Source organism: Salmo salar, chromosome ssa15 (genome assembly GCF_905237065.1).
Source record: "Salmo salar chromosome ssa15, Ssal_v3.1, whole genome shotgun sequence".
In the NCBI taxonomy this organism is placed as follows: Eukaryota; Metazoa; Chordata; class Actinopteri; order Salmoniformes; family Salmonidae; genus Salmo; species Salmo salar.
In genome coordinates, this window is record NC_059456.1 from 4,267,686 (window position 1) to 4,278,892 (window position 11,207).

The 11,207-nt window shown below is 42.2% G+C and overlaps 1 protein-coding gene across 1 annotated transcript; it reads left to right on the top strand.

Moving 5' to 3' along the window:
- Nucleotides 1-10,562, top strand: LOC106570869 (39S ribosomal protein L1, mitochondrial-like). Its single transcript, XM_045695379.1, is given in 5 exon segments — nt 1-3,216; nt 7,534-7,605; nt 7,738-7,824; nt 7,826-7,850; nt 8,860-10,562. Coding segments are annotated over 5 exon segments (411 nt in total). The 5' UTR covers nt 1-3,078; the 3' UTR covers nt 8,949-10,562.
- Nucleotides 10,563-11,207: the final 645 nt, after the last annotated feature.

An 11,207-nucleotide genomic window follows, 5' to 3' on the forward strand; every position in this document is an offset into this window, starting at 1 on the left:
TGTATGTTTTTTGTGAACGTTTATCGTGAGTAATTTAGTAAATTCACCGGAAGTGTTCGGTGGGAATGCTAGTTCTGAACATCACATGCTAATGTAAAGAAACACCGCCTACTGGAGAGCCATTGTTGGCCCAGTTTATTCCTCTGGCTAGTGATGGGGAAACAGTATCCTGAAGCATTGAGGCTTTCCAGACAATTATGCCAAATAGGTTAATCACTCGAGGTTTTAATCAACAGTGTACACTCGTGGCAAATTATTATCTTTGCCTGAAACCAGTACCAAACCAATCGGGTGGTTGTTCAACCAAACAAAGCTTCGGATAAAGTGATGCATCGAAGTAAACTGCTTAGCCATTTCGACGCATGCCTCGGAGCTCCGGTATCAAACGTAACATCACTATCTCTCTGGCTGCGATTAGACAGGCAGCCCTAATCTGATGTTTCTTTTCACTAATTGGTCTTTTAACCAATCAGATCAGCCCTGAAAAAGATCTGATGTGATTGGTCAAAAACCCATTAGTGGAAAAAATATCAGAATTAGGCTACCTGTTTGAACGCAGATTCCTGTATGTGTTTTTTTCACCTACTATGCAGGCCTTTTTGATTGATTTCATGTGTACCATGTTTATCTAACTTGCTAAAGCTTTACAGATTGTGTGGTGAAATTGCACCTATACTTCAAGCAATCGAACAGCATTCAAATGAACTGCTGTGAAGTCCTGCTGTGATACTTACTGACTCGCTATGCTTCAATTCACTTAGTTTTAGCAGGATGCCAAAGACATCTCCTGATGGTTGGTGGTCCAACATACGGAAGTGTCTCTCAGACTGCACCCAGACATCTCCCTGTTAGGATCTATGCTGCCACAACGAAGTAAGTCATCACAAACCCACACACACCCTCATCGAATGCTTTCCAAATTCTCCTTTCGCATCATAGACTGATTGAACATAAAACATTTTTTGATGATGATTTACATATATATTTTTCACCAATTTTCCACCAATTCGGTGCCTTTTGAGAAGTGTAACTTCTTAACACGTTTTCCCATCTCAAAATGACTAATAACTGCCAAATAAAGTAACAGGGTTGACTGTTGAGTGCAAGCCTCACAAAAAGTTTTCACCGTATTAAAGAGGTAAGTTGACGTAACAGGGTTGACCTTAACGTGAGGGAACCTGAACATGAGGGACAGACGTAAATGAATCACTGATCACATGAATTAAATAATAATCATTAATTACTTTTGAAAAGCAGAAAAATAGGGCTTTACAATGATTGTGAAAACCCCAAAAATGTCTCCAGGTTAAGTGTGATTAAAATCGTTCTAGGAGTCAGAGGAACATGTAAAAATGCTGAATTTAGGCACTTTAGCAAGTCTTAATTCTTAAAAAAAAATATATATATTTATTGAATTATCCATGTGGTCTTTATTGAAGGGCTTTTACATTCAACCCCTGTGCTACACCTTTATGTATCTGGACTTAACCCCATCAATCACCGTGGCCTGAGTTCTGTCACTAAGATAACCATGAGCAGGTGTCAGAGCTCAGACCTATAGAGGACAACTTATTCAATTAAATAGCTTGATCAACCATATGAAAAGCTTTTGACAGGTCCACAAACAAAGCAGCACATTGTCGTGTCTAAAGAATTGACAAGATCATGAACAACTAAAGTGGTTGCTATTATAGTGCTATTCCCAGGCCTAAACTCTGATTGGATCCCCAGGCCTAAACTCTGATTGGATCCCCAGGCCTAAACCCTGATTGGATGCCCAGGCCTAAACTCTGATTGGATGCCCAGGCCTAAACTCTGATTGGATGCCCAGGCCTAAACTCTGATTGGATGCCCAGGCCAAAACCCTGATTGGATGCTCAGGCCTAGACCCTGATTGGATGCCCAGGCCTAAACCCTGATTGGATCCCAGGCCTAAAACCTGATTGGATCCCAGGCCTAAACCCTGATTGGTTTACATTCTAAATACATTTTTCTGATTTTTAATTAAAAAAAAGAGCAAACTTGTACATTTAATAAGGATTCAAGAATCTGAGCTCGACAAGGAGGCCTTGAAATGGTGTGATAATGATGAAGATCTCTACTGTCCCCATCCTTATGGAGCGGCAGCACAACAGCTGATTTCCATACTTTTGTTATTTCAAAGAGAGAACCCGCTGAAATAAAATGGTGATTAAATGCATCAATGATGGCATTTTTTTTTGTAATGAGGCCAGGGTCTGAATTAATTTCTTGTGGCAGAGAGGAGGAAGTTTCCTGAATTTTAGCCGTGTTCCAATTACACAATGATTCCTCAGTTGTTTAAAAGCTTGCCAGTCGGGGCCTAAGCATGTGTTCCTGGCCTTGACCCAAGCATCCATCTCTTTTTATGAATGACTTCTGATAATTCCAGAGTGCACCAATGCATTCAATCTGTCTTTAACCCTTAGTTTTTTAAAGGCAGCATGATTATCCACAATTGTATTGGATAAGACCTCTTCACAGTGGCTCAAAGCTAAATCACGTTCAGGGATAGCTGAAATACCATCAAGGTCACTAAAATAATAAATCATGAACTTCAAATTCCAAAAACGGATTTAGTAATCGCAGATGGTGATGAAATACATAATGAATTGAGTCCAGTCATCTTGGTAAAACATGAACAGGAAGGAAACAATCTAGTAGTTGATTAAAGAAGACATTAGTTGCATCTGAAATGGCACCCTATTTCCTCAGAGCCTGGTTCCTCTCTAGATTTCTTCCTAGGTTCCTGCCTTTCTAAGGAGTTTTTCCAAGCCACCGTGCTTCTGCATTGCTTGCTGTTTTAGGGTTTTACGCTGGGTTTCTGTATTGCACTTTGTGACGTCAGCTGATGTAAAAAGGGCTTTATATTGAAATGTTATTAACATGCACTGCGTTTGACCAGAGCCCAAAAGGTGCACATCGTGCACAATGGGGGTAGCGGTTCCATTTGGGATGCACACATTTTGTTGTCATGTTGTCCTAGGATGGTAAACGTTGTTGAGTAAAATCCAGATTCCTTCATCTGCTTGCCACATATTGTTTTTTATGTAGGCTTTGATGTCGCAGGCAGCACAGCAATATATTTACATGCATGTTTTGAATCTTTTCCAGAAAAAAGTGGATCTCTTTGTCAGCACAGTTTATTTACCATACTTGTTCAAGACAGATGTCAACAAAGTTTCAGTTTTTACAGAGGTAAGTTATCTGACTTAACAGTAACCTTTATTCTTTGTCTTTTTTAATCTCCTGTGCAGTTTCCTACATCAATAGCTAATTTATTCAGTTGATTTATGTTATGTCTTCCTTGATGGACCTTACCGAGTCCCTAAGTCATTTACATGTTAATCAGTCATTCTATTGAAATCCCTTGTTGATCTGGCAGTGATGTATACATGGAAATACAGTACATTTGGAAATGATTCAGACCTCATGACTTTTTCCACATTTTGTTACGTTACAGCCTTATGTTGGTTGGTACAGCATGGTGTTTGCAACGCCAGCATGGTGTGTGCAACGCCAGGGTTGTGGGTTCGATTCCCACGGGGGGCCAGTACAAAAACAAAATGCATGAAATGAAATGTATGTATTGACTACTGTAGGTCGCTCTGGATAAGAGCGTCTGCTAAATGACAAAAAAAATGTAAAAATGATTAAATCAACTTTTTTTCCCTCATCAATCTACACACAATACCCCATAATGACAAAGCGAAAAACAGGCTTTTAGAAATGTTAGCAAAATAAAAAAACTGAAATACCTTATTTACATAAGGGGAAAAGGGGATACCTAGTCAGCTGTACAACTGAAATGTCTTCCGCATTGAACCCAACCACAATGAATCAGAGGTGCTGGGGGCTGCCTTAATCGACATCCACGTCTTTGGCACCCGGGGAACAGTGGGTTAACAGCCTTGTTCAGGGGCAGAACAACAGATTTTTACCTTGTCAGCTCGGGGATTTGATCCAGCAACCTTTCGGTGAATGGCCCAATGCTCTAACCACTAGTATTCAGACCCTTTGTATGAGACTCAAAATTGAGCTCAGATGCATCCTGTTTCCATTGATCATTCTTGAGATGTTTCTACAAGTTGATTAGAGTCCATCTGTGGTAAATTCAATTGATTGGACATGATTTGGAAAGACACACACCTGTCTATATAAGGTCCCACAGTTCACAGTGCATGTCAGAGCAAAAACCAAGACATGAGGTTGAAGGAATTGTCCGTAGAGCTCCGAGACAGGATTGTGTCGAGGCACAGATCTGGGGAAGGGTACCAAAAAATGTATTCAGCATTGAAGGTCCCCAAGAACACAGTGGCCTCCATCATTCTTAAATGGAATAAGTTTGGAACCACCAAGACTCTTCCTAGAGCTGGCTGCCCGACCAAACTGAGCAATCGGGGGAGAAGGGCCTTGGTTAGGGAGGTGACCAAGAACCCAAAGGTCACTGACAGAGCTCCAGAGTTCTTCCGTGGAGATGGGAGAACCTTCCAGAAGGACAACCATCTCTGCAGCACTCCACCAATCAGGCCTACATGGTAGAATGGTCAAGTCTCTGAATGTCCTTGAGTGGCCCAGCTAGACGCTCCCCATCTAACCTGACAGCTTGAGAGGATCTGCAGAGAAGAATGGGAGAAACTCCCAAATACATGTTGTAGCGTTATACCCAAGAAGACTCGAGGCTGTAATCACTGCCAAAGGTGCTTCAACAAAGTACTGAGTAAAGGGCTTGAATACTTATGTAAATGTGATATTTCAGTTTTTTTGTTGTTGTATTTATACATTTGCAACAATTTTTTTCTTTGTCATTATTGGGTAGATTGAGGATTTTTTAAATTTATGAATAAGGCTGTAACATAAAATATTAGTCAAGGGGTCTGAATACTTTCCGAATGCACTGTATATAATCTGTATGTCAACTAGAACTGGCAGTGATGTACAGTACCAGTCAAAAGTTTGGACAAAAATAAAAAGTAGTGAAGACATCAAAACTATGAAATAACACATATGGAATCATGTAGTAACCAAAAAAGTGTTAAACAAATCCAAATATATTTCATATGAGATTCTTCAAAGTTGACACACTTTACCTTGATGACAGCTTTACACACTCTTGACATTCTCTCAACCATCTTCATGAGGTAGTCACCTGGAATCAAAATTCAAATCAAATCAAATTTATTTTTATATAGCCCTTCTTACATCAGCTGATATTCTCAAAGTGCTGTACAGAAACCCAGCCTAAAACCCCAAACAGCAAGCAAAGCATGTGAAAGAAGCACGGTGGCTAGGAAAAACTCCCTAGGAAAAACTCCCTAGAAAGGCCAAAAACCTAGGAAGAAACCTAGAGAGGAACCAGGCTATGAGGGGTGGCCAGTCCTCTTCTGGCTGTGCAGGGTGGATATTAAAACAGAACATGGTCAAAATGTTAAAATGTTAAAATGTTCATAAATGACCAGCATGGTCAAATAATAATAATCATAGTAGTTGTCGAGGGTGCAACAAGCACGTCCGGTGAACAGGTCAGGGTTCCATAGCCGCAGGCAGAACAGTTGAAACTGGAGCAGCAGCACGGCCAGGTGGACTGGGGACAGCAAGGAGTCATCATACCAGGTAGTCCTGAGGCATGGTCCTAGGGCTCAGGTCCTCCGAGAGAAAGACAGAAAGAGAGAAAGAGAGAATTAGAGAGAGCATATTTAAATACACACAGGACACCGGATAAGACAAGAGAAATACTCCAGATGTAACAGACTGACCCTAGCCCCCCGACACATAAACTACTGCAGCATAAATACTGGAGGCTGAGACAGGAGGGATCAGAAGACACTGTGGCCCCATCCGATGATACCCCGGACAGGGCCAAACAGGCAGGATATAACCCCACCCACTTTGCCAAAGCACAGCCCCCACACCACTAGAGGGATGTCTCCAACCACCAACTTACCGTCCTAAGACAAGGCCGAGTATAGCCCACAACGATCTCCGCCATGGCACAACCCAAGGGGGGGCGCCAACCCAGACAGGAAGACCACGTCAGTGACTCAACCCACTCAAGTGACGCACCCCTCCCATGGACGGCATGGAAGAACACCAGTAGGCCAGTGACTCAGCCTCTGTAAAAGGGTTAGAGGCAGAGAATCCCAGTGGAAAGAGGGGAACCGGCAAGGCAGAGACAGCAAGGGCGGTTCGTTGCTCCAGCCTTTCCGTTCACCTTCACACTCCTGGGCCAGACTATACTTAATCATAGGACCTACTGAAGAGATAAGTCTTCAGTAAAGACTTAAAGGTTGAGACTGAGTCTGCGTCTCTCACATTGGTAGGCAGACCATTCCATAAAAATGGAGCTCTATAGGAGAAAGCCCTACCTCCAGCCGTTTGCTTAGAAATTCTAGGGACAATTAGGAGGCCTGCGTCTTGTGACCGTAGCGTACGTGTAGGTATGTACGGCAGGACCAAATCGGAAAGATAGGTAGGAGCAAGCCCATGTAATGCTTTGTAGGTTAGCAGTAAAACCTTGAAATCAGCCCTTGCCTTAACAGGAAGCCAGTGTAGGGAGGCTAACACTGGAGTAATATGATCAAATTTTTTGGTTCTAGTCAGGATTCTAGCAGCCGTATTTAGCACTAACTGAAGTTTATTTAGTGCTTTATCCGGGTAGCCGGAAAGTAGAGCATTGCAGTAGTCCAGCCTAGAAGTAACAAAAGCATGGATTAATTTTTCTGCGTCATTTTTGGACAGAAAATTTCTGATTTTTGCAATGTTACGTAGATGGAAAAAAAGCTTTTCCAGCCGTATTGAAGGAGTTTCCACATATGCTGAGCGATTGTTGGCTGCTTTTCCTTCACTCTGTGGTCCACCTCATCCCAAACCATCTCAATTGGGTTGAGGTCGGGTGATTGTGGAGACCAGGTCATCTGATGCAGCACTCCGTCACTCTCCTTCTTGGTCAAATAGCCCTTACACAGCCTGGATGTGTGTTTTGGGTCATTGTCCTGTTGAAAAACAAATGATAGTCCCACTAAGTGCAAACCAGATGGGATGACGTATTGCTGTGGTAGCCATGCTGGTTAAGTGTGCCTTGAATTCTAAATAAACCACAGACAGTGTCACCAGCAAAGCACCATCACACCACCACCGTCATCCTTCACAGTGGGAACCATGCAGAGATCATCTGTTCACCTACTCTGCGTCTCACAAAGATACGGAGGTTGGAACCAAAAATCTCTGTCTATTGCTTGTGTTTCTTAGCCCATGCAAGTCTCTTCTTCTTATTGGTGTCCTTTAGTAGTAGTTTCTTTGCAGCAATTTGACCATGAAGGCCTGATTCACGCAGTCTCCTCTGAACAGTTGATGTTGAGATGTCTATTACTTGAACTCTGTGAAGCCTTTATTTGGGCTGCAATTGCTGAGGCTGGTAACTCTAATGAACTGATCATCTGCAGCAGAGATAACTCTGGGTCTTCCTTTCCTGTAAATATAAATGAAGGACACTGGGTTTCTGTCTGTTCTTGTCAGAATCCTGATCAAGCCAAAGTAGCCCTGGAGAACGGAGCAGCGTTTGTGGGAGGAGCCGACCTTGTGCAGAGAGTGAGTGTCACAAGTTTCTCTCTCTGAGGGAAATTCAATCTTTCCCCCTTCTGTTTCTGTCTCTCACACTTCCACACACAAATCACTCACAAACTTTTTGTTCATATTTCCTGTGTTCTCTGTTCTTTGTAGATCTTGGATGATGAAGTGGATGTGGACTTCTACATAGTAGTACTAGACATCATCTCCAAATTACTGCCTCTGAAGAACAAACTACGCATTGAAGTTCCCCAAGAACAAGAGAGGTGGGCAACACTCCCGTTATCTATCAATCAATCAAATTTACATTGTCCTTTGTACATTTGTCAAAATGCTTTTGACACCCCAAAAAACCCTAGGAACAAAACCTTGAGAGGAACCTGACCCTGAAAGGAGGCCCCCCCATGTGCTGTTTAAAGGAACATTCTAAAGGCTTCCCCCAAAAACCTTCCCAATTAAAAGTTGACTGAAAACGAGGCCTACTTGGCAGAATGATTATCTTGATTATTTGTATCGATCACAGCATTTTTTTTGTAGCCTAGCTGGTACATTGTACAGTACAAAAACACCACTAGCCAAACACAATGGTCTACTTGCTAGGTGTGCAATTGAATGAAAGGGCAACTACACCTGCCAAATAATTGTTCCCAGACCTGCAAAGTGGTCTTGTGATTTCATTTTTAAAGTTAAAGCATCAAATTTGTCGTTTTTCTAATTTAAAAGTGTGATTTTTGAGAGGGAATTTGGGAAACTCTGAAACCGGGAAACTGTAGAGTGACCAAAACAATAACACCCTTTTTCAGATTGCGCAAATGTTTTATTTTCTCCCTCCAAACAATCAATGTAAAAATGTAATTATTTGTATATGGAGGCTAGGTTATTATAGCCCGCAAATTACAGGTAACATTTCAATAATGCACATATCATCCGCTTTCCCGGGCCAGTATTCTTTTCATTATAGGCTAGTAGTTATCATTTGGCACTGGCCCGGTGTGCCGCTGGCAAATTTACCTGACTGTCAAGCTCTGCGAGGGCATGCTAATTTAAAAGATGGCTAGTTTATTTGTTAGCCTGGTTCTGGATGGAGTACAGGTACAGTATGGGACATGGGTCAGAAAAAAAATGTGTGCAACCAAATCATATGCTGGTGCATCCAACTGAATAAGTTAGTAGTAGCAATGCCACCAGTGGAAAACGTTAGTTTAGAACCCTGGTTAGGAGAACCCTGGTTAAGAGAACTCATGACCTAACCATGTTTCTCTCTGGCTGTTTCAGGATCGGTTGGAGTCCACATTCCCAAGATGCTGGAGTTGTTCCAGACTGGCCATGAGTATATAGTGGAGAAGGAACGCTGTCCTCACTAGAGTAGGAACGGTAAGTCTGAAGGAACGCTGTCCTCACTAGAGTAGGAACGGTAAGTCTGAAGGAACGTTGTCATCACTAGGGTAGGAACGGTAAGTCTGAAGGAACGCTGTCATCACTAGGATAGGAACGGTAAGTCTGTAGGAACGCTGTCTTCACTAGGGTAGGAATGGTAAGTCTGTAGGAACGCTGTCCTCACTAGAGTAGGAATGGTAAGTCTAGGAATGCTGTCATCACTAGGGTAGGAATGGTAAGTCTGAAGGAACGCTGTCATCACTAGGGTAGGAATGGTAAGTCTGTAGGAACGCTGTCCTCACTAGGATAGGATCGGTAAGTCTGTAGGAATGCTGTCATCACTAGGGTAGGAATGGTAAGTCTGAAGGAATGCTGTCATCACTAGAGTAGGAATGGTAAGTCTGAAGGAACACTGTCCTCACTAGGGTAGGAACGGTAAGTCTGAAGGAACGCTGTCATCACTAGGGTAGGAATGGTAAGTCTGAAGGAACGCTGTCATCACTAGGGTAGGAACGGTAAGTCTGAAGGAACGCTGTCCTCACTAGGGTAGGAACGGTAAGTCTGTAGGAACGCCGTCATCACTAGGGTAGGAACGGTAAGTATAAAGGCATTACGGAATGACCTACAGTATAATCACCACAACGTTAAAGCATACGTGTAATCCTCACTAATGTCTGTCAGATTATCCAAGTACTATCCAGCGCATCATTGTTAGTAACATGACATGTACCTATACTAGAGTAACTACGGTGTAATTATTAATGAACTAGTAGTAGCCATAGAACATAGTTGTAGGAGCCATTTTGGCCTGTTTACTTGTTTTGGACACTAGAGGGCACTATGTTGGGGTCATGGGTCACTGTTCACGTGTGTGTGGGGGGGGGCAGCACAGGTGACTAGGAACAGTTAGCACAGGTGAGAGGAGGGGACATACAGTTGTTACAGCTTATAGAATGCATCTCTCTGCACCTTTTTCTATAGGAATATGTGTTTTGGAGCTATTTTATATGTGCAATAAATGGGAACTTCACTCAAAAAGAATAATGTTTGGAAAGCTGATTTATTGTGGACGTGTTATGGAAAGATCTCTCCTGTGCCAATGGCAGTTCATTAGGGAATCGCCAATACAATAGTCGTGCATAATTTACCATTTTTATGCCAGCAGTTATGGAGTTGGAGAAACTCTACGTAAGCAGAGCCAACCTGTTTTTAGATGATTTCTGGTATAAATCAATCACAGCACGTTTCAGGACTAATTCAGTAGTTTTTACCTGATTTAAGTAGAATACTATTGGCAATTTAATGTTGTAAGTTCTATTTTATATTCATAAAACATGATTTGAAAATGATCCTGTCGCTGCTTCCTGTTGACAACAACTTTTGATAAATAGACAAATGTCAAAACACCATTTTGAAGTGTCCAAATCAATAATAAATATGCAGAAACAGTTTGATATATTGAGAAAAATAAACTGGAAATATTGTTCACATCACTGGTCAGAGGACAACCTGCTGAAGTCAGTCAGTTACATTTTGGAGTGATGTATTTTGATTTGGGGGTCGCCAAAATGGAAAGAGAAACGCAACACTTGTTTGTCCATCACTCGTATCCATATGCATTTTCAACAAACATAGACACATGCATACAAACACATGGATTTTGTATTGTAGATATGTGATGGTAGAGTAGTGGTCTGACGGCACACACTTAATGTGTTGTGAAATCTGTGGTGAATGTAATGTTTTTAAAATTGTAGAACTGCCTTAATTTTGCTGGACCCCAGGAAGAGTAGCTGCTGCTTTGGCAGGAACTAATGGGGATCCATAATAAACCCCAGGAAGAGTAGCTGCTGCCTTGGCAGGAACTAATGGGGATCCATAATAAACCCCAGGAAGAGTACCTGCTGCCCTGGCAGGAACTAATGGGGATCCATAATAAACCCCAGGAAGAGTAGCTGCTGCCTTGGCAGGAACTAATGGGGATCCATAATAAACGCCAGGAAGAGTAGCTGCTACCTTGGCAGGAACTAATGGGGATCCATAATAAACCCCAGGAAGAGTAGCTGCTGCTTTGGCAGGAGCTAATGGGGATCCATAATAAAAACATGTTGAAATCAATAGAACGAGGGGGGGGCGGAGTCACACCAAAGTTATAGACTCTGGGAATAATATGTGCTATGTAATAATATCACTGGTCCAGGGCAACTTGTAGAAGACCACCAGCTATATGTTGGCTTGTTGCATTT